General features: G+C 53.5%; 1 protein-coding gene across 1 annotated transcript in view; it reads right to left on the bottom strand.

Moving 5' to 3' along the window:
- Positions 1-625: 625 nt before the first annotated feature.
- The window catches only part of LAMB3 (laminin subunit beta 3), a 40725-nt gene continuing 18273 nt past the window's right edge, over positions 626-23077 (bottom strand). Inside the window, exons 6-23 of the mRNA XM_082668056.1 lie at positions 20065-20256; positions 18954-19017; positions 18420-18604; positions 16407-16527; positions 15445-15633; positions 14255-14410; positions 13696-13892; positions 13277-13388; positions 12163-12541; positions 10838-10998; positions 10517-10737; positions 10037-10234; positions 9573-9717; positions 5696-5903; positions 5147-5288; positions 4594-4770; positions 3731-3884; positions 626-1129 (exon numbers count right to left, since the gene is read on the bottom strand). Coding sequence (XP_082524182.1) covers positions 993-1129; positions 3731-3884; positions 4594-4770; positions 5147-5288; positions 5696-5903; positions 9573-9717; positions 10037-10234; positions 10517-10737; positions 10838-10998; positions 12163-12541; positions 13277-13388; positions 13696-13892; positions 14255-14410; positions 15445-15633; positions 16407-16527; positions 18420-18604; positions 18954-19017; positions 20065-20256 — 3138 coding nt within the window. The 3' untranslated portion in view covers positions 626-992. The remainder of the gene's footprint in view (positions 1130-3730; positions 3885-4593; positions 4771-5146; positions 5289-5695; positions 5904-9572; positions 9718-10036; positions 10235-10516; positions 10738-10837; positions 10999-12162; positions 12542-13276; positions 13389-13695; positions 13893-14254; positions 14411-15444; positions 15634-16406; positions 16528-18419; positions 18605-18953; positions 19018-20064; positions 20257-23077) is intronic.

The following is a 23077-nucleotide window of genomic DNA, read 5'->3' as shown; positions in this document are numbered from 1 at the left end:
CCTCACTTGGGGACAACAGTGCCACCTACAGCATGAGATAGTGCAGATGATGTATCTAGCATAGAGCTCAATAAGTAATTACTCTCATCAACAAAGACCAAGAAGTTCATGTAGATAAAATGCTAGCACAGTGTCCAGGCCACAGTTAGCACACAAACGTTCGTGCCATTTCCATATTTTCAGCACACACATTCACACACACACACACACACACACACATCCATTTACAGCTTCTTTCTGAGATCTCTAGAGACACAGGGTCTCGTCTTAGTTCGGCCTCAAGGAGCTGTGTGATTTTGAACAGCTTGCTTCCCGTCTCTGGATTTCTACATTTTCTTCTGGAAACGAGAAACTGTATAGTTGTTCAGAGGTGAAAACGCCTCCTCTGGTCGCTCAAGTATAGAATCCATCAGTTGCTGGAGCAAAGGGGCCCCGTCTCCCCAAGTCTGGGTGATGAGTCGCTAGACTGAGCAGAGTGGGGCAGCCTATTCTTCACCCACCACCAGGCCTCGGGCTTGAGCAGAGGAGTACCCAGGAACCCCAGATGGGAGACAGAAACAAATGAGAAGTGTTTACTTCACAGGGAGACAGACTATTTCCCCTCTTTGAAACTCCAGGCTCCTTTCTATAGATTTTTATTGGGCTTTTCACTTGTACATCATTTTTAGTTATGTTTTTGTGTTGGTCCAGGATTCAGCCTCAACGGAGAATGAAGGGCAAGGACACTGCCCAGCCAAGTGCCCTCCACTTGAGAGCTCCTGGTTACAATGATGTGGCCCGCCTCCACCATGTCTGTCCCTCAGCGGTAGTTGTCCCATCAGCCCAGGCTCAGCTGCAGCCCAGAGTAATCCTAACAACTGCACACCAGGGTGGTCCAGGCTGTGCTTTAGGTTGCATAAAATTTTCCTGCAGCTGGACAGTATTCCAAGCCAGCCTGGCCCCCAGAAGCACAGAGGGCAGATGAGCAGGGCCACAGGCTGGACGCTGGCGCGTCACTTGCAGGTGGCGTAGTAGAGCACGCGCCCATTGATGTGGTTCCGGATCTGCTCCACGTGCTTCTCCAGCCCCGTCAGGTCCGCCGAGCGAAGCGTGATGGCCTGGCTCCCCCGAAGCAGCTCCGACTCCATGTCTGAGGGCAGATGGAACACCAGGGGGAGGAAGACGAGCTGGTGAGACACCTGAAGACTCCCAACCCTTCCTTCTCCTCCCACCCACCTGGGCGCAGCATCTGCGGGAGAAATCACCTCCACCTTGAGGGAGTCTGGCCCCTAAGGCAGCTCTCTCCAGCCTCAGGCCTCTCCAGCCCCCATCCCACTCTTAGAGAAACATGGCAGGGGCCAGACCCAGGAAGCCCTTACCCCAAGGATCCTCTGCCCCTACTCTTCTCCTCTGCTCTGGGCAGAGTTGTCCCAGGCTGATGAGGGAGGCCACTGGCACCAAGATAAGAAACCCGCTATGTTGGACCCAGACGGCTGCCATCCCACCGATGATTCCTCAGGTGGGCACCAGGGCAAAAGAGCTGGGTGACCAGAATTCCTCCCCATTGTCTCTCCCCAAAAATGCCACTCCAGGTAAATCTAGTCCTCCCCCTTCAGTCCATTCCACATACCACCACCAGATTATGTGTGGAGGATATGAAGGACTCCAAAGTGATCGAGTCCAGCCTGTCCCCCCTGTCATCCTAGGCAGGAGCCCCCTGTACCACATTCATGAGAGCTGGTACCCAGCCTCAGCCTGAACTTTCCAGGAACAGGGCCAGGGGGCACTGTCTCACAAGGCTCCAACTTCAGGCAGTTCTGCTTGTTAAAAAGTCTTCTCGTTAAGCCAGAATCTGAGCACATCTCGCTGCCACCCAATTGTCCCAGGTCTGTCTCCTGGGGTGTAGGAATCTATTCTTTCTGTTTCCTACATGGCAGTCCTTCACATGTCTGAGGCCCCATCTTCCCCAGATTAAACCGCCCTAGCTCCTTCATCCACTCCCCATCTGATATAATCACCGGGCCTTCCCTACATCCCAGCCCTGGCCACCCTCCCTCTCAAGTGTGTGGGTTCGTCAATATCCCTTTTGAAGCTGTAGTAGCCTCCATTGAACTCGATCTCACCTGGGAGATCAGCAGAGTGTAACAGGGTTATCAACAGACTGACATTCAGCCAGTGGGTACCCACATGGACCTATGGGTTAATAAAACACTGAAATTTTTACAGCTGCTGTTCTATTCCCCGACCCCCATCCCCAAAGGCTCCTTAAGCAGGCTCCTCCCCAAAACCCTGCAATTAAAGGTAAATTCCTGCAAGCAGGTAAATGCTTGCTCCAATGCTACAACCTGAGCCTTTCTGGCTGGTAAGTGCAGGACACACCAGTTACTAAATATTTTTAATATCATCCTTGAGCCATTACTCCCTTTGTCTTGGCTGCTTTGAATTTTTTAGCTCTTTTGGCAGGAGCAAAGGCACTTCTGACTTATATCAAGCTTACAGTTACTCAAAACTCTTGGGTCTTTTTCGGGTGAGTAACAACTCATATGTGTTTATCACTAACCAGTTATAACGTGTTTAGCTACATTATCCACTGAGAAGCCAGACCTCACCTGAGCTATACTTGTGAGTTTAGGTCCAAACAAGGCCAGAGTGAGAGGGAATTTTTCTCCTTACTTAATTTTATCCTGTTAGTTTCAGCCCATCCTTTTAGACTTCTGAGACTGCCTTAGAATGCTGGTTCTGTTATCTAGTGCATTAACTACCTGTCATCCTCAGATCTGATGAGCAAATTCTTTATCTTCATACAAGACACGGATGGACAGGGCCAGGGCGTGCACTGACCCAGCCCTGGACTCCTCCATCTAGGTCAGCTCCTCTCGCCTCCCCCGTCAGTTGTGGCCGGCCACAGCCACTGTCAACTTGCCAGCCCGCCTTTCTCCATAGTGTCCATCTAGCTAGCCAAACAGATTTTTGTCCAAAGCTTTCTCTAAAATTCAAAGAGGCTCTGGTTTTGTCATTCACAGGGCAGTGACCCCATCATCACATCTCAGAGACTGAGCCTGAAAATCTCTGTTCTCCTTTCTGAGGAACCTCAGAACCCTTTCGAAAGCTTCTTTCATTATGGCTTGCCGTATTCAAAACCCTTGGATGGTTTCCTACTGCCTCCAGAGCTGAGTCTACCCACCTCCTCCTGGCATCAGGGCCGGCCACGTGGACCAGCCACACTGGCTCCGTGCTACTTCTCTCCCACCTGTTCTCTCCTCATCAACCCTCCTCTCCAGTTGGGTGATCCCGCCTTCATCCTCAGAATATGTCTTGATGTCCCTTCTCCTCCTCACAGCCTCTTCCAGGCTTATACATCCTCCCAGGCCCCCCTCAAATCTTATCTTTTTTGAACATTACCTTCCCTGAACATTTCTCTCTGATGTTATTTATCCTCTGAGCCCCTAGAGCTTCTATTATTCGGGCTTTTATCACAGTCCTCTTTGTGCTATTAAATAGTTTCATGAAGCTGGTGGCCAATAGGAAAAAATGGATTGCGAGCCTCTTGAGGGCAGGCCTAGTCTTTGTGAACATGTCCACACGCCTCAAAGCCACATTATATGCCTTGTACTTACTAGGTGCTCAGGAAATCCCTATTGATCTCACTGCCTTAGCACTGCTAGTTCCAAACATTAGGCCTCAGAAACCCTGGGTTGGGAGCAGCCTTCAGGGATGCCCTGAAGTCCAAGCCCCTGGACCACTCCCTCACCTTTCATCTTGTCCATCATCTCCATGGTTTCCCCAAACAGTTCCTCCGCCTCCATCTTGATGCTTAAGATCCGGCTGCCCTGCTCTCCCAGCGTGGGGCTCCGACCCAGCCGGTCCTTCAACTCAGCATACTTTTGCTTTATTCTCTCAAATCCCTGAAAAAGGAAGAACAGTCTCCACATCATCATCATCCCAAGTCCTAAAGACCTTTGGCTAAAGGACCTGATGTAACCCAAATCAGCACACAGAGATGAGGTGCCTCCTAATATCCCCAATGGGCTGATTCTGCCCATAAAAGCCCCTGGGCCACAAGCCATACCTTAACTTCTGTATTTCCCCTCCCTTCATCTACAGTGCCAGCACAGGGCCAGGTACACAGTCGTCACTTAGTAGTATGCTTGGCAGCTTGGCCATTGTACCGGGACCACCGGTACCCTGGAGACACTGAAACTGGCTCTTCGACCTTCTCTCTCACCTAATTCTGACAGTGATGGGGCTCAGGTTGGGCTAAATCAAGAGTTTCTGTCTGGGCTGGATAACCTTGACAGGGGACAAGCTCTGGATCAGGTGTCAAGAAACCTCCTTTGCAGATGAGCTTTAGGTCTGGACAGAGTCACCACTTCATCTGTGAGAGGAGAGGGATCGGACTGGCTGTTTCCAGCATCCCTGAACCAGCTCCACCAAAGGCATCCAGAGGGAGAATTCAGGTGCCTGGCCAGGTGCGCCTTAATCCTGAAGCCCCCGCTGGATATTTCAGAATAACTGGTACTCGAAGTGCTTTGGAGCCCATGGTCTTATGAAGTGTACAGAGTCCTGTCCTGCTCCCGCCGGCCATGCTTGCTTCTAACTCTGCCCTCTAGGTACCTCCTGGGCATTCAGTGCCTGCTTGCTGGCCTCCTCTGCCAGCTGCTGGGCCTGGGCGGCCTGTGCCCGCTGCTGCCTGGCCCGGCGGCCGAGCTCCTCCATCCGTGCTCGGAAGCCACCCAGCTGCTCCATCAGGCTGGTCACCAGTCTTTCCGCTGGCCCCAGCACCTGCTGAACCTTTGTGGAAAAAGAGACCCGGAGTTTGGGGTGGGTCTCATAGGCAGTGACCTTCATTCTTCTCTCCTCCAACTCATCAGGCCACAAAAACTCTCTACAAGCAGGACATCACTATCGCCACCATCCCAATCCTCTATCTGCCCCCGGCATCCAGGCCTCCCAGTTCTCCAGCTCAGCTGACCAACCCCACCCACTCCTGCAGCAGCCACGAGAGCAGAAAACCAAAGGCTCGAAGCCAGGCTCAAGGCTCATAGGCTCCCTTCTTCAGGGCCCCAGCTCAGTTTCCACCCGGGTCACTTCCTGGCATCTTCTATGCCTTGCGCCTGAATCTGAATGTTCATTCCCACAAGTGGGGGAAGGAAGCCATAATGCCTACCTCAGCAACCCTGTCTTGGATAAGCTGAAGGGAGCGGCGGGTGCCTTGCATGGTGTCCTGGGCCTCCTGCAGTGCCAGCGTGCCCTGTCGCAGGTTCCCCAGCACATCCTCCACCTGGCCCTCCACTGTGTGGGCTCGGCTCCTGGGGCCGGGGGAATGGAAGAGGGGGGAGGGTGGAATGGGTGCACAGTGAATGAAGAGATGTGGGATCCAACTCACTCCCCAGTCCAGAGAATATCATTTCCAGCCAAGATAAGAAGGCAACTATTAACTCAGTAGCTTTTCCACCCCAGGACCTCACCAAGCAGGTTGTCTGAGGCAGCCTCTGGGGACGGTTTCCAATAAGGAAGACGGGGCTGTGCCGAATAAAGTTTCGGCTGGATGCTGTATATCACGTCACCATCCCCCACCACAGTAAGCGTCTCCTCCTGTCTCCCAGCCCTCGGCACCCCTCTGACTCGCAGACGTTCCTCTCTTGCTTCCAGCAACAGAGTTGAGGGGCAAAACCCCAGCCCGATCCTGGGAGAAGTTCAGGGCCCAGGGCCACACCTGGCCTGCTCAGCCTCCGCCTGGAGCCTGCGAGCCCGAGCGATGTCCTGCTTGGTCTGAGAAAGCACCAGGTCCACGTTGGGGAGCCTGGCTGCGATGGCCTGGATCTCATTCATCTTCCGCAGGACAGTGGCAGAGTCTGTGGGCAGCCACAGGGCCAGCACGGCCTCACTGACCTCCTGGATGGTGGCTATGTCAGTGTCAGGGTCTGGAAGACAAACCATCCATTGGAATGGGGGAGCTCAGCCACCTCCCCAAAGATCAGAGGCCTCTCCAGGCTGACAACACCCGTGGGCAGCACCTCCATGCCATCTCTGCCCGGGCTGCCCAAAGAGCTGCGGCTCCCTCCCAGGCACACTCAGGCGCCCTGCTCTGAGGATTTCCGGGCTCGCTGCCGCGGGAGGATGGCTGTCGGCACAGCTGTGGCAACTAAGTGGCACCACAGGAAGCTGCAAGCTGGGGAGAAGGAGGTGGTACCAGGCAGCTGGTACTGAACAATGCCTGGAGCACAGATATAATCAGCCCTGAAGTGGGGAGACCAGCCAGGGACTGGAACTGCTTCCTTGGCAATAAGAACCCTTCCACGTGCCCCTCCTCTGGGGCAGAGTGCTCGCTTTTGCAAAGGCAGATCAAGATGACCTGGGCTTTGCTCACATGTCACCTTCTGAGAGGGGCCATCCCAGGCCATCCAATCTAGGATCGCAACCTCTACCCTCTGCCAACACTCCTTACCCTCCTTCTCAGCTTTATCTTCTTCCCTAACATTTATCGCCACCCACGTGCTGGACGCTTAACTCATTTATTGGGTTTTCTGTCATTTCCCCACTAGAATGTAAACGACGTGAGGACGGGGACTGGCTTTCCACAGCTATAGCCCAGCCCCTAGCACAGTGCATGGCGCTTGGAGGCACTCTGTTTGTACATTCAGTGAATGATTGAAGGGGCTCCAGTCTCAGGCCTCCTCTTTACTATTCAAGCAAACTGGGACAAGTCAACTGGCTTCGTTGAGCTCAGTTTCCTGATCTGTGAAATGGGAATCACGATGCCCAACCTCAAGGGATGATATGAAAAAATCAATTTAGCAGGAATTTCACAATCCAACTCTGGGTCAGAGAGTAAGGTCAGAAGTACAGAGATGGCATCTCCTCCCCATGGTCACTTTTACAGATTCCACTGGTACTGACATGGTAGGGAAGGGGGCACCCGCCCACGCAGATAGTTTGCCCTAGAACTTAACTCCTCTGGGGCCCACCCAGCCTTACTCTGCAGTCAAAGGTTTCCTCACCAGCTGGCTACAGAGGTCCTAGACCCAGTCCCCTCCTCATGCCAGGTGGAAGGACATTCCTGGAAGGTGGAAACCATGCCTCTTTATTGCTATGTCCTTTTGGGGCCAGGGCAGCACACTGCAGGAGCTCAAGGCATAATTGTGGCTGAGTTTAATGAAGTGGGCTTTTCCCCAATTACGAGCTTTCACAGGGACCTCCCCATAGAGACCGCCAACCTCTCACCTAACCCAGAGTCCTACTCTCAACGCAGCTTATATGTGCCTTCCCTAGAAAGCCTCTTACGGCAAGCACACCCTCACCTAGCGCCTGCCCTTCCTTTGTTCTGCCTCACTTCAGCTGCACCCGTGGGCTTGGTCTGAGTTACATTCAGTTTCATGGGTTTCTGAGTCTCAGGGTGGGCTCAGCAAACACTCACTGCTCCGAGCTGCAGGATGTGGGGAGCTGAGACTGCAGGTCAGATTGGCCTTGGGCCTTGCCCTCATGGAGCTTGAAATCTAGTGGGGCAAGGAAGCACAACCCTGAGTGACGGGGGTAAGCTCAGGGTGCTAGGACGGCTGTTACAGGGGCTCCTGACCCAGTCTGACAGGTCCAGGAAAGCTTCCTGGAGAATGAGATACCCAGGGGATCCTTAGAGGGTGTGTAGGAATTAGCCAGGTCGGGAGGGGTGGGGCAGGGCAGGGGAGACAATGCAGGGAGAGGACAAACATTAGAGAAGGCAAAGAAGCAAGGTGGGTGGTGGGGCGCTGGGAGGTGGTCCATCTCGTAACGCAATAATCTAGAGTGTGGACTCCGGAGTGAGGTGAACCCTACCCGTACTCCCTCCAAGCTGGATGCTTCTAGGCAGGTTTCTTAACCTCCCTGTATCTGGAGTCCTCACATGCAAAGTGGTAGGCAGTCGAGATTAAATAATGTGAAGCACTTAGAACAGTGCCCAGCACTTAGTGAGGACTCAGGAAACCTGACCTATTATCTTTGTCACTTCCTCTGATGACCTGAGAAAGATGGTGTCCCCTCCCTCCTCCACTGGCCTTCCAGTCTCCCGCCCTCGCTGTGACCCTGCGCGCCCACAGCAGCTGGTACCCATGCTTCCTGCAGCGGGACTCTGGACCTTAGAATACACAGCCATGGAGACTGTAAGAATTGTCCCAGGTCCCTCCCAGGGGCCAGGCCTCTCTCAGGCCCTGCTCCTTCTCTCTGCCCCTCATCCTGTCCAAGGACTCAACCTGATATACAAGACTCAAACTGAGGGGACAGCAGGGACCCCGCAGCCCGGCCACTCCCTGCCCATTCATGGGAGCCCAGACTGCACCCCAAGGACAGGCTTCCTATCCCACCACCCCCTAGCTGGGGTTGATGCAGGATGGGGGGCCACCTAGCCTGCCTTACGCAGCTTCACTCAGGGAAGGTCTTCCTTATTTGTGAGTCCCATCCCCAAACTCTGGCCTGTCCCTGCTTCTCTCCAACCCGCCACCTGCACCCCAGAGGGGGCTCTGGCCTCTTGAAGCAGAAGCACAGCAATAGTAGCAGGAAGAACGACTGTCATTACACCAGGCCGTCAGCTCCTGTTAACTGGGCTCCCAGCCAAGCACATTCCCTGGCAGGGACCAGAAATTTAATAATATCAGTTCATACTCCTAGGGCATCTTTAATTTGTCAAAACACATTTTATGTCGTTGCTTGACACCCAGAATAAACTTGTAAAATACTATCATCCCCATTGGCAGAAGCGAAAAGATGAGGCAAAGAGGAAAACAACTTGCCCAAAGTCCCACAGATTCCCTGAGTCCTGTCCAGGGACCTTCCCACTCCCCAGGTGGCAAGGGAGGAGATCGGGTTCACTTATTCAATCAATCAACATTGGGTGCTTTTCTGGGCCTGGACTTAGGCTAAGTGCCAGGGACACAGTGAATAAGACAGACGGCCATCCCTGCCCTCTCGGAGTTTAGAGTCCAGTTGGGAGACAAACATTACACTTGTAGACAGGTGAGCTCAACAGCCACAGGCTCGGAGTACAGCAGTGAAGGTCAGACTCCGGAGGGGAATATGGGGGAGGGGGATGACCAGAGTGGGTGGTCAGAAAAGGCCCCCCGAGGGAGATATTTAAACTCAGACCTGGAGGGCAAGAATCAGCAGCCTTAGAGAGAGCATCCCAGGCAGAGGAACAGCAAGAGCCTCCGAGGCTGGCAAGAGCCTGGCCTGTTCAAAGACGGTTTGTGAGCAAAGTAGAGAGGATACAGGCCATACCCAGGAGGTAACAGAGGCCATGGTAAGGAGCTGAGAGCTTATCCCAAGAGCAAGGGAAAGCCAGTGAAGGATTTTAGGCATGAGTGGGATGTGACCCCGCTTACACATTTTTCAAAGATGTTTCAGACTGTTCTGCTGAGAACGGGCTATGAGGGGGCAGGAAGGAGGTGGGGGGTCACCTAGAGGCCCTGCAGCCATCCAGGTGAGTGATGGGGGCTGGTCCAGGGGGCATGGAGACCAGGGAAGGAAGTAGCTGACTGACAAGTGAGATGAGGGACAGGGAATGGGGCACTGAGGACAGGCGGAAGTCGAAACATCAGCCCGGGGAAAGGTGAAGACCAGCTCACCTGAGAGGAAGTCCCGGACCTGCTGAATGAGGAGCCGCGTGCGTGTGACGTCTTCCTCCATCTGGGCGCGGCTGGTGCTCACCTGCATCTCCAGGCTCTGAGCATCTGACTGCACCTGCAAGGTGGCTTCCTCGGCTGCCCTGATCTGCTGACACACGCTATGCGTCAGCAGTGGTTAAAGCCCCAAGAGGGCCTCTCGGCAGCCCCCGAGGATTCTGGCGGCACCTGCTACCCAAGATCTCCCTAGGAAACTTTTGTAACTAGCTCAGTTTGGCCCCAGAAGAGATGATGTAAAAACACTGGCCTCAAACTCTCTCTCTCACTTGCTGTAGGGCCACGGGAAAGTCACCCGACATCTCTGGGCTTTCGACTCCTGGCTGCAGAATGGGAGCTCTGACTCGCTTAGGGGCTCTGTCCCCTCTGCCTCCTCCACCACGGGCCCACCCCACCTCAGCCACACCTACCATCTGCCTGGTCTGCTGGAGCTGGGCGTTGAAGCCCCGCAGCTGCTCGGCCACCTGCCCTGCCGTCCGGAAGGCCCCACCTGCCCTGGGGAGAGCACCCCTGCAGTGGGAGCCACAGGCCGTGCCGTTGTCTCGGGGACACAGCTCCCCAGGGCATGCTCCCGGGGTGCAAGCCATCTCCCTGGGGCCCCCACAGAGCTGTGGAGAGATGGGGGGGCATCAGAGGGGGTCCCCAAGCCTCCTCAGTGATCACTCCCCTCCCACACCTGGGAAACAAGCAGCCAGACATCTCCACGGCAACTTGGGCACCAGAAACGTGTTTCCTTGGTAACTGCTGAACACACTATGCGGGGTCAAGGGTCGGGATGGGGGGGGTGTGGGAGGTCCACGTGGCCCCAGGGGGGAATGCGGAGCAACAGTCGGTGAGTGACAAGCTGGGGCGGGGGGCCTCTGGAAGTGGGGCTCCATGACAGGAGTCACCTTGTTGGCGGCGGGTGTCAGATCAGGCAAGGAAGCCATCTGCAGCCTCAGGGCCGCGAGCTGGGGGCCGCCGGCCCCTCCTGCTCCTCCCAGCTGCTGCTCCAGCCTCTCCGCCTCTCTCCGGCTGTCCCTGAGCTGCAGCAGCCAGCGGGAGCTATCCGCGACCTGCTGAGCAGCCTGGGATGACCGCTGGTGGGCCGCGGTCAGCATCCGGAAGGCTCCTGTGGGAAGAAGAGAGGGGACCAAGCTGGCCCTGGACCCGGAGGCCTGGAGACGGGGATGAAGCCTGGCCCGGTGTGGCGTCTGTGTGCCCCTCCTCACCTGAAGGATCGGCACTGCTTATTTTTTCAAACTGCTCCCTCTTGCTCTGATACATAACGAGGAGGCGATTGAAGCTTCTGTCCAGATTCTCCAGGTCTCCCGAGAGGGACAAGGTCTCCTCCTCTAGGGGCAGATCCACCTGCAGGCCCTGGAGAGTCTGCCTGAAGTGGGAGAGAAGCTTCCACTAAAATACAGGAAGGGGGCTTCCTCCCTAGAGCCAGCCATCCCCTCGGAGAAATCGCTACTGAGTCAGCAAAAAGAGACGCCGTCAGTAAAAGCCACAGAAGGGAGCCTCCGCAGGCTGGAGAGGATCCTGCTGGGCAAAAGCTAGCACAACCTCCCTCCACCCCTATGCGGGCAGATCCCTCCTTGGCGTGTGTGACCCTAACAGTCCCCGCTTTCCTCCGCCTCCCAACGTCGGCTTCCACGAGGAGCATCCCCCGAGCCCCTCCTCCTCCTCTGCTGCCTACAGGCCGACATCAGCCACCACCTGTACCCCAGGCTCCCGAGTCTCTCTTCTGCAGCCCACACCTCCCCACAGAGCTCCCGTAGCTGCAGCCCACTGGTGGTCTCCACCTGAAGGGGGTCACCTGCCCTGACCCACCACGGCTGAGCTTCCAGACGTTCCTCCCTCCCAGGGCCTTTGCAGCTCCACCCACCACCATTCCCTCCACCAGCCTCGCGTACTCCATGGCCGGGCTTTGCTCAGCACGGACCGTCCTTCTGGAAAGCCCCACCAGGCCTGCACACCCAGCCCACCAACCGCCTGCGGACTCCCTACTCAGTGCTGAGACCAAGGTCACTGGCACACCTAGATGGCTCAGGCCCTCACAGTCAGCAAGTGCTCAGGGAAAGCAAACTCATAAAAACTTCAGAAGGAAACCTCACTGAGAAGGCACCTCGGCTGGTGGGAGGAGACCGTGGGTGGGACTGCTCCCATTCCAAAGGCAAACGCAAGTTATTTTTAGAGCCCTGCCTCTCAGATGCCCTCCACAAGGCTGACTAATGCAGAGCTGACTCTCCCACGGGCGGCACCGGGCACTTGAAAGAACTCAGGACTTGGGCTCGTGCCTGTGCTCCCGCTGCCCCGCTCTGCCCCTCGGTGGCCACGTGACTCTATCGTGTCACCTATCTGTGCCTGTTTCCTCATCCACAAAATGCAAGGAATAACACCCACCACGCCAACCTCCCAGGACTGTCGTGACAGTGAAAAGAGAGACGCCTGTGAGAAGCCTCGGTAGACGGTAAGGGGCTGTAACCGATGTAAGGAAGGACCAGTGTGCCCCTATGTGGACCCACGTGGCTCGGCAGGGAGAGGGAATGACCTGATGGAGACGATGGCATTGGCCACCTGGGCCACCTCCTGCTCCGTGACCGAGGCGCCGCCGAGGATGGCTTGGACCTGCTCCAGCTTGTTCTTCGTGTCCAGCATCCGGGACGCCAGGCCGCGGTCCTCCAGGCCCGGCCCAGGCCACAGGCTGGTGGTGGCATTACGGAGGCTGCTGAGGCGGAGGGCCCGCTCCCGGAGGCCGGCGTCGTAGGTCTGGAAGCAGGGGTGGCAGGCCACACACACCGGGTAGCGGTCACAGTAGCCTCGCTGGCACTGGTCGCAGCGTGGCCCGGTCGAGCCAGGGCGGCAGAGACAGCGGCCCGAGGCCTTATCGCAGCCTGGTCCCTCCGTTCCCCGGAAGTCACAGTCACAGGCTAAGGGGGGAGAAATGATGGTCAGAGGCCTGGGGGTCAGGAAGATGAGGTGTTTGTGGGGAAAGCCCGAAGAGGAGGTCTGACCTCAGGGTCTTTCACACTTAGCATAAGACAGTCAAGGCCAGAATGAAATCATGGTAACGACAGCAAGCCCTTACGTAGCACCTCCGACGTGGCAGGCCCTGTTCTGAGCCCTACTCACCAGGCACACGCTAACGCTTCTGACCCTCACCACACACTCTGTGGCAGAGTTAACACGCTCGTTTTCCCATTCTCACAGATAAAGCATCTGAGGCAGTGTGCCCCTTGCCCAGATGAGGAAACTGAGGCCTGAAGAGGGGGAGCAACTCCTCCCGAGGTCACAGAGCTGAGAACAGACTCGGGTCTGCGTGCCCTTGTCACTACTTGTCAAACTGACTCCCCCTCAGGACTCACTTTCTCCATCTATGAAGAGGGAGAGGAGGACGTTTCCTGCAGATGGCTTCTGGGAAATGGTTTCTCAGGGAAGCGGGAAGCAAAGCAGCCCTCCTGTCATGCGCACATAGGGACATGGGGACGGCCTGGTGTCAGCCCCGGGGCAGCGGTGGGGAGAGAGCGCTCCTATGGGTTGCCAGGGCCCACCCCGCGTGGACCAGTACGGGATGCCCTCCCCCACCACAGACCCACGTGGCCCCACCACGAGCCCACCCGAGCACACCCCCCCGTGTCCTCCGCGTCCCCATTCAGTGAGCACACCTCGGCATCCCATAGCTGCATCTCTGTAGGTCTTGTCAGGACACTGGCGGATGGCTGCAGCGTTGCAGGTCAGGCCACCAAAACCTTCCCGACAGGGGCACTGCCCTGTGAACTGTGCGGGGAGAGACCGGTCAGGGGGCAGAACTCCCCAGTGCACCCCAAAGCAAGGGCTCCCACGAGGACACAAGCTCTGAAGTCAAAGCCCAGGACGGCCCTGCAGAAGGTGTGCGAATGTGGCATTGCCAAAGGCTGAGAGTCACGGACGGAGGGACATTTGGTGGCCTCCCCAGGGGAAGGTGGACAGAAGCAGCCCAGTCTGACTTTGGAAAGACCCAGAAGGGCAGTGCGGAGGGGAGACAGAGACTGGTGGGCGGGAGCCCTCCCTTGCTGAGGGGCCCATGCTCTACCCCGCCATGTACCTGGTTACACTGGGGGCTGAGGGAGTTGTGCAGGTCGCAGGCACATGGCTCGCAGCCCTGGCCACTGGCCAGCTTCCAGTGGTAGTGAGCGCACTGGTCACATTTGGGGCCCACCACGTGGGGCAGACACAGGCAGCGTCCACTCTCCTCATCACACGGCATGTCCCGCCGGGCACCCAGGACGCTGCAGTCACAGCCTGCACGGGAGGGAGGGCTGCTGAGCTCGGGGGCCGGGCCACCAAAATCTTACCCCCAGAGGACGTGCACCAGGGAGGGGCACAGCCTGGGAAAAGAACGAGTAGGGCCGTTCCCTCCAGATAACCTGGCTGACTCATAAGGCCACCGCACTTTCCCACCAGTCCCCACACCTGGCTGCTTGGCCACCTGCCTGCCCTCCCTCGGGAGGACTCTGTCCCACCTTCCACCTCAGGCCTGTGCTGTCACCTGCTGGAAGCCAGTGGCAAAGCACCCGGCACGCAGCTCAGTGAGTAGGACCACTCACAGATCTGGTGGCCCCAGGCGCCTGCCCCACGCCACGCAGGCTGGGCCCCTTACTCACGGTGGCAGCCCTGCGGGTTGGCATAGGTGAGTCCTGTAAATCCCGGTTTGCACAGGTCACAGCGTTCCCCCTGCACTTGCTCCTTGCACACACACTGCCCGGTCACTGGGTCACAGGGCGCTCCTGGCACTGCCCCATCCGGATCACACTCGCAGGCTGAGAGACAAAGGCAGCCACGGCAGGAGGGACAAAGAAGAAAAGCAGAGAGCACATTCTAGAAGCCAGGCGTCCTGGTTCAAATCCTTGTTCCACCACTTCCTGACTTACAACCTTACCACCTTAGTTGAGTTATTTAATCCCTCTGTGCCTCAGCTTTCTCACCTATAAAATGGGGGTAATTATACAACACTCACAGGCTTCTTATGAGGAATCAATGAGTAAGTGTAGAGAAGATGGAAGAGTGCTTGGCACCTGTTAAGCACTATAAAAGTTGTGGTTGGCATTATTTACTGAAGAGCTACTCTGTGGCCAGCACGGAGCTGGGCACTCTTGCCTGTCACCTTATGTCATCCTCACGATAATCCTGAGAGGTGAGGATGCTAATCCCCATTGCACAGATGAGGAGACTGAGGCTCAGAGATGTTCAAAGAACATACGCAAGGTCACACAGCAAGCAAGTGCTGGAAACAAGTCAAACTCAAGACTTTCTCACTCTTTCCATAAATAGATAAATATCAACAGGAAGTCAACCAACTTTCTCCCACCCCAAAACCCAAGCCCCTTTCATGGCTTTCAAAACGAAGACTCTTCCTTCACCTAGGAAGTCTTACCTGCTGAACCCCACCCAGATCGGAGTGCTTCTATCTCTTTGCTCTCTCCCATATGAACTCACTGGACCTTGTGATGTGTTAAGTCACTCCTGGGTGACTTACATGTTCATTGAATAAACGTTCCTGGAGCATCAATTATTTGTCTGTCCTTGTGCTAGGGCCCAAGGATATAAGAATAACCCCTGCCATGGAGGGGTCCTTAATGTTGGAGGAAGCAGAAAAACAAAGAGCAAACCACACTGACTTGCTTAGAAGGGCACAGCTAAGTTAAAAACAATTACCCACAAGTCCTGACACAGAACCAAGTCTTCACGCTTCCTGAGGGCCTGTATGTCCTCAGGGACATGTGCTCTGTTGAGCCCAGAACAGATGGGGATTAACAGACCTATGATGCCTTGGGTCCCTGGAGCCCCTACTCACGGATGCAGGTCTCCTGAATGGGAGCACCAGGACGCCGGTTCCGGAAATAGTGCAGCTGACACCGCTCACAGTTCTTGCCCTCAGTGTGGTGCTGGCAGTTGTCACACACACCTCCATGTGCCCCCTGGCTGGCGGCAAACACGGCTGGGTCGAAGTGACATGTCTCTGAGTGTCCGTTGCAGTCACACCCTGCAAAAGGAGATTACTAGGGCTGACATTTGAGCAGCATCGTTGCCGTGTACAAAGCACGTTCCACACTAACTCACTGGCATCCCCAGCAACTCTGCAAGATGCTCAGGTCTGGGAAACAGGGCAGCTGAGGCCCAGGGAGGCTTTTGTAATTTATTTCAGGTTATATAGCCAGTAAGAAAGGAAAATAGAGAACTCAGGCCTCTTGACTCCCAGTGTGGGGACTGACCCAAGAATAATACCCATGTTGAGCCAAAGAGAGAGCCCTTTGAACGGTCCCATGTCAACCCTCCCCCACTGCCACCTGCTGGGTCTCCTGCTGGGTCACTGCCCTTCTCTGGGCTGGGATCTTTGTTGCCCTCATTTATGCAGGGAAGGGCCCGGCCTCCAGGAATCTAATTCCATGGATTTCAACATTGGAGGCACATCTGAAGTAGAAAGAATGACAACAGGGAACCACGTATGTCCTACACTGGATAGGCCAGAAGTAGGAGGACCTGTGGTTAGCACGAAAGGCACGTGGCATCAGAAGCATGGACCAAATTGTGGTCCCTCCAGGCCTGGCTGAGGAGAAGGGCCAGGAGCGGCGGGAAGATGCAACTCAAACACTTTCTCAAATACCCTCTCTTTCCCCAAAGAGCAAGGAGAGCGTAAATTACAGAATGCAATTAGGTTTAGATTTAAATAATAAAGACTAGATTCTCCTTGTGTCCCCGATGGGCCAGCACCCCAACCAGCTGCTGCAGGGGAGGTGGGTGATCCCAGGCTCATACTTTGGCATTCGTGGGGGTCCTGGTCATCTGCGGGTTTCCAGGGCTTGTCGTTGTAGAAGGGTGCACAGTGTTCACAGTTGGGGCCGGCGGTGTTGTGCTGGCAGACGCAGACCCCATGGACCTAGGAGAGGGGCCATAGGTTACCATGAATAATTATCACAGGAGTGTCCCAGCGATGGACTTGCCCTCTCCGCTCTGTCCCCAGGGTCCAGCTCAGACCCCAGCTCCTCCAGCCTTCACTCAGCTCCTATGACACTCCCAGATGCCGGCTTGTGTGGTCTGTGTGTGTGTGTGTGTGTGTGTGTGTGTGTGTGTGTGCATGCATGCACACCTGCACTCCTCCTCCATTTAGGTTTTTAAAAGCTCAGCCCTTGCATTTGGCCATCCCCATGCTGCCCAGTCCAAAACAGCACCTGTAAAGTGCTTAGACAGCCTTGTTGGTAAACTGTGATTCTAGAAGCTTGTGGGCCCCCTGGAGATGTACATTCCAACAATCTATGACTGCAGTTGTTTGGCTAATAAGACTGCAATGCTGAATTGTTCCTAGACTCATTAAGGTATAAAAATAGAATAGCAATTGCGTGCTAATTGTCTTCCATATTAAGCTCACCACCGGCAGGCTGGCATCTAGGACTTATATTGTGTTTGCTCCATCCTCATCCCCTACTCACTCCTAACAGCACAGCTGAGCTGAACTAGCCGCTCGCAGGACAAGCCCTACTTCTCTCCACCTTTTGGCCTGTACGGACGTTTTTCTTCCTGACTAGAAGTCCCCTCACTATCTATTCACCAGCAAAATCCTGCCAGCTAGAACGGCATGTCCTTCACCTGGCTTGCCTTGTCTCTCTAATTCCATGGATTTCAACTCTGAACGCACTTCAGAATTATCTGGGGAGCTTTTTAAAACACACCAATGCCCAGGCCCAATTCAATCCAATCTCAGGGACGAGGCCCAGCCATCGGTACTTTATAAAGTGGTGATTCCATTGTGCAGCCAGATTTGAGAACCATCGGGGCTGGGCAGGCCGTTGCCCTCCTCTACATCCTCATAGGCCAGAATCCTGCTCAGCCTGTGTTCTGGTCTTTTGTTTATGGACCCTAATGGATGACACATCTCTGGCACTGGTCTCCCTCTGCCTTCCTCTGTAGCCTAGGGCAAGCGCTGGCCCAGAAGTGGAAAGGATAAAGCTGCCCGATGCTCATGTCACCTGTATTTCCCTCAAGGGTCGCTTTACATGATTTCATCGTGCGCCTCTATCACTGGGGCAAATATCATAGTCCCATCTGTTAACAGAAGAACCGAAACCCCAGAAAAGTGAAATGACAGCTCCCTCTGCTTCTTGGTCCTCGACTCTCTCTCCTCTACTGATGGTTCTCAAGTTTGGTTTCACAGCAAAATCCCCTGGGTTGCTTCTTAAGCTGGAGTTTCTCTCTTCCGTGCCTGATGCATCTGACTCAACAGCTCTGGGGTGGACTTAGCATCTGTGTTAGACTCTGTCCTCTCACCCTGCCCCATATCTCACCCCTACATGGGACTTTACAGTCCCCAAACCAGTGGCTCTATGGCAGGATGTCAGAACCACCCTGGCAGGATGCTAGAATCACCCGGGGCTTTAAATAACAATAATAAAATCAGAGTGTATGAAGGTGTGGGTCTGGGTGATGTTTTTTAGCTCCCCGGGAAATTACAAGGTGCAGCCAGTGCTGAAAATCAATGCCTTAAGCTCCCCCACGAACACCCATGCTTATACTTCTACTTATATGTATGCTTATACTTACATATACTTCTATGTTACTGAATAAAAATAATTTCAAACCATAAAGCAGGTCCAAAGAAGTGCTGCAAAATCTGACCTTTGAAATGATAATCATTTAGAATCATTTTCACCATTGCTAAAATATTAAGTACTCGAGTCTTAAATTTAGTGCCCTCCCTCCTTTATAGAAGCCAAAGACGTCAGTCTGCCCGGGTCTTGCCCCTCCCCTCTCCTTTCCCCCTCCCTGGGCTGTCACCTGCACAGTGGTGGAGGGGCTGGCAGGGGCTCTGGAATTGGGGGCACAGCGGTCAGCATGGCCGTGACAGAAACAGCTCCCCTGCAGACGCAGCTGGGAAACGGCATAGTAGGCACTGGGAGGGTGATAGCCCCTCTGGGCCAGCCTGGTGAAGTTGACTCTCAAGTTTGTGATCGCCCCCAGCTCTGAGGGGCACAAACAACAAGGAGGGAGGGGGTAGAGATGGGAAAATAAAGAACGGGAAGTTAGAGGCAAATAGAGACTCCTAGGGCAGGATGAGAAGGAAAGGAATTCTGGTCGCACCATTCCATCTTCCTCAACCTCCCCACGACAGAAAAGACCCACTCCACCCTGGCTCAGGCCTTTTGAGCCTCTGGGGCCACCACAATACCCCTATGGGCTGAGCAGGGCAAGTGTTCAATCCAACCATGTTGACAGAGGTAGGAAAGACAAGGAAATGTCCATGATCTGGGTTGCAACCATGTTTTGTTGCCCATCCACAGTCCCACAGGCTAGAGGAGTAGCCACACTGACCTTGAATTTTTTGACTTTGAGTTGCTGGGATCCCAGAGGCTAAATCCATAAGGTTAAGTTGGACCTGCAGAAAGAGGGGAAATGGAAGACCTGAGGAAGAGGTGAACTGTGGCCCAAGCCCAGAGGTCCTCCTTTCCATTCAATGCCCTGACCTTCTCATACTAAGGTCTTTCTTACCTGGAGCCTGAGATGACCATGGATGTGAGGTCTGCCAATCACTCTGGGGGAGGGAGATGATCACTGGGCCTTAGATGAGTGTGTGTGTGTGTGTGTGTGTGTGTGTGTGTGTGTGTGTGTGTGTACAACCTCTCCTCTCCAGTTGAAAATATAGCTATCCCAAGAATTTCCCGATTTCCTTGGGTCAGAAGTTACAGTGAGACATATAATAGACATTATGAGGGTTTAGGGGATACTAATTTTCCAAAGACCCAGGATGAGTGAGAGGGTCCAGAGCCAAGGATGCATGGACGTGCTGATCGCCACACTCTAGACAACCCCAATTTCAACTATGCCGTTCTTACTTGATTAAAAAAAAACACCCATTGGATGTGACTTCAGCTGCATATCCCAGGAAGAGTTTTCACATCAACCTCCCACAAATCAGGGAAAAGTCCCGTGTTCTGACGTGTGGTCTGGGGCATGTGGTTACGTGGATCTAGATACGGCAATAACCAAGGAGGAGTCGTTGCAGGGAAGGAAAGAGACGCACTGCCTACAGGAAAGGCAGCGCTCCGAGCAGCTCTGAGGGCTCCCCTGAGCCTCAGCCAGAGAAAGGAGACAAAATACAGCCCCTGAGGGTGGGAGCGAGGGAGCAGTGATGAAAGAAATGAAAGGATTTGACCCCAGGTGGGAGGATTCAAGGAGAGAGCTGGGTTGGGTTATGCAATACACTCAGTGTGTTTCTGAAATATCCTTCCTGGGAAGCAAAGCGGATGTGCAGCAAAGACGTGCCCAGAGGGATCATTATTGGGGAGCTCAGGAAAGACAGCAAGGCTCACTGCCTGGGGAAGGGGGTGGTTCTCATAGATTCTCCAAAGCCTGGTGACCATGTAGCGATGGGATGGGAGAGACCTCTCCCCGTGCCTACATTTTCAGGGTCCCCTCTGCCTACCTTGGCCCCATCCAGGTGCCTGTTAGGCCTCTGGGGCAGAGGCTGGCACCGAGCATCCTGCCAGCTCTGAGGCTGGCCCTGGTGGACCCGGGGGAAGGCAGACATGCAGTCGGCAGCTAGGTATTGGTACACCTGCCAGGTCTTGCCGAAGTCCGAGGAGCGCTCGATCAGCATGCCAGCAGGCATGGGCCCCTGCAGAGACACACACAGGGTTGGGGCCTGAGTGACACCGCAGTGGGGGCGCGATCACAGAAAGAGGCTCTTAAAGAGGTGCTGGTGGCCCCTGAGAACCACAGTGAGGAGGCAGAAAGGGGGCTGCATGGGACAAGTGGGCTCAGGGGTACCCGGGTCCAATTCTCCTAACAAACCACCGGCCCCAGCGGGTTTTCCCCAGGGGAGCCGTGGAAAGTGATAGAAGGCAGATCTGCATTCCAGGAGGCATGATCCCTAGCTCAGCCCACCACCCAGGTGGCCAGGCCAGAAAATTCTCCCACTGCACTTCCCACAGCCAACCATTTTTTATCACCTCTAGCTCCCAATTCTCTCCCTCCTCTTTTTCCTCGCGTGGCCGTGGCCATAGTTCAGGTCCCAGTTGCACTGAGCCTGGGTTCCTACAACAGCCTGGAACTCAAGCCCAGCTTTCGTCCAGGCTCTCCAAGCCACGCTCCCCACTTCACCCACAGGATTATCTGATCACATCACTCCCTGCATGAGACCCTTCCACGGGTCTGCGCTGGCCTAAAGATAAAATGCAAGCCCCTTAGCATGACATACTGTCATGTCCCTACTTCCTCTCTCAGTGATTTCATCCATTTCTCATGGCTTTAAATGTTGTTTTCATGCTGACAGGTCCCAGCCTGGAACACTTCCTTGGGTTCATAAGCCAACCTCCACACAGAGAGAACTTTCTTTCTAAAATGTAAAGTGAGCCATGACTCCCCTCCCTCCACTAAAAACCTTCCAGTGGCTTTCCACTATTTTTTTTTCCCCAGCTTTACTGAGATATTATGAACATATCACATATGTAAGTTTAAGGGGTATCAAATGTGATGACTTGATACACATATATATTACAAAATGATTACTGCAATAAGGTTAGCTAACACTTCTATCCGCTTACATAATGACCTTTCTGTGTGTCATTTAACAGCTTTCAGGTGTCTAGTACAGTATTATTAATTATAGTCACCACGCCATACATTAGATCTGTAGAACTTATTCATCTTATAAACCTGGAAGTTTATATCCTTTGATCAACATCCGCCCATTTCCCCCTCCCTCCAGCCCCTGGCAACCACCATCCTTTTCTCTATGTTGATGAGTTCAGCTTTTTAAGATTGTGTATATAAGTGAAGACATGCAGTATTTGTCTTTCTGTCTGTCTCATTTCACTTAGCAGAATGCCCTCAAAGTCCATTCATGTTGTCCCAAGAGGCAGGATTTCCTTCTTTTTTCATGACTGAATATTCCTCTGTGTGTGTGTGTGTGTGTGTGTGTGTGTGTGTGTGTGTGTGACATCTTCTTTATCCATTCATCCACTGACTGACACTTACATTGTTTTCATATCTTGGCTATTGTGAATAACATTGCAATGAACACGGGAGTTACAGATATCTCTTTGAAAAAGTGATTCCATTTCCTTCCAATATATACCCAGAAGTAGGATTGCTGGATCATATGGTAGATTTATTTTTTTAACTTTCTGAGGAAACTTCATACTGGTTTCCGTAGTGGCTGCACCAATTTACATTCCCTCTAATGGTGCACAAGTATTCTCTTTTCTCCACACCTTCACCAACACTTATCTCATCTTTTTTTCTTTGGCCGCACCATGGGACTTGCAGGATGTTCCCCAACCAGGGACTGAAACCAGGCCACAGCAGTGAAAGCCCAGAAGCCTAACCACTAGGCTACCAGGGAATTCCTTATCTTTTTGATGATGGCTATTCTGACAGGTGTGAAATGACATCTCATTGTGGTTTTGACTTGCATTTCCCTGATGGTTAATGATGTTGAGCATCTGTCCATGTACCTGTTGGCCCTTTGTATGTCTTCTTTAGAGAATTACCTATTCAAGTCCTCTGCCCACTATTTTTTTTTTAATAGATCTTTACTGGAGTATAATTGCTTCACAATACTGTGTTAGTTTCTATTGTACACCAAGGTGAATCAGCCATATATATACATATGTCCCCATATCCCCTCCCTCTTGAACCTCCCTCCCATCCTCCCTAACCTACCCCTCTAGGTCACCACAAAGCACCAAGCTGATCTCCCTGTGCTATGCTGCTGCTTCCCACGAGCTGTTTTACATTCAGTAGTGTATATATGTCGATGCTACTCTCACTTCACCCCAGCTTCCTTCCCCCTCCCACCCTGTGTCCTCAAGTCCATTCTCTATGTCTACATCATTATTTCTGCCCTGCAACTAGGTTCATCAGTACTGTTTTATTAGGTTCCATATATATGCGTTAGCATACAGTATTTTTTTTTCTCTTTCTGACTTACTTCACTCTGTATGACACTCTCCAGGTCCATCCATCTCACTACAAATAACTCAGTTTCATTTCTTTTTATGGCCGAGTAATATTCCATTGTATATATGCGTCACATCTTCTTTATCCATTCATCTGTCGATGGACACTTAGGTTGCTTCCATGTCCTGGCAATTGTAAATAGTGCTGCTATGAACATTGTGGTACATGTCTCTTTTGGAATTATGGTTTTCTCAGGGTATATGCCCAGTAGTGGGATTGCTGGATCATATGGTAGTTCTATTTTTAGTTTTCTAAGGAACCTCCATACTGTTTTTCCATAGTGGCTGTATCAATTTACATTCCCACCAACAGTGCAGGAGGGTTCCCTTTTCACTACACCCTTTGCAGCATTTATTGTTTCTAGATTTTTTGATAATGGCCTTTCTGACCAGTGTGAGGTGATACCTCATTGTAGTTTTGATTTGCATTTCTCTAATGATTAGTGATGTTGAGCATCCTTTCATGTGTTTGTTGGC

The sequence above is a fragment of the Grampus griseus genome (assembly GCF_964374135.1).
Source record: "Grampus griseus genome assembly, chromosome: 1".
Classification (NCBI taxonomy): Eukaryota; Metazoa; Chordata; class Mammalia; order Artiodactyla; family Delphinidae; genus Grampus; species Grampus griseus.
Note: the sequence above shows the minus strand (reverse complement) of the source record. Positions and strands in the feature narration are given on the sequence as shown.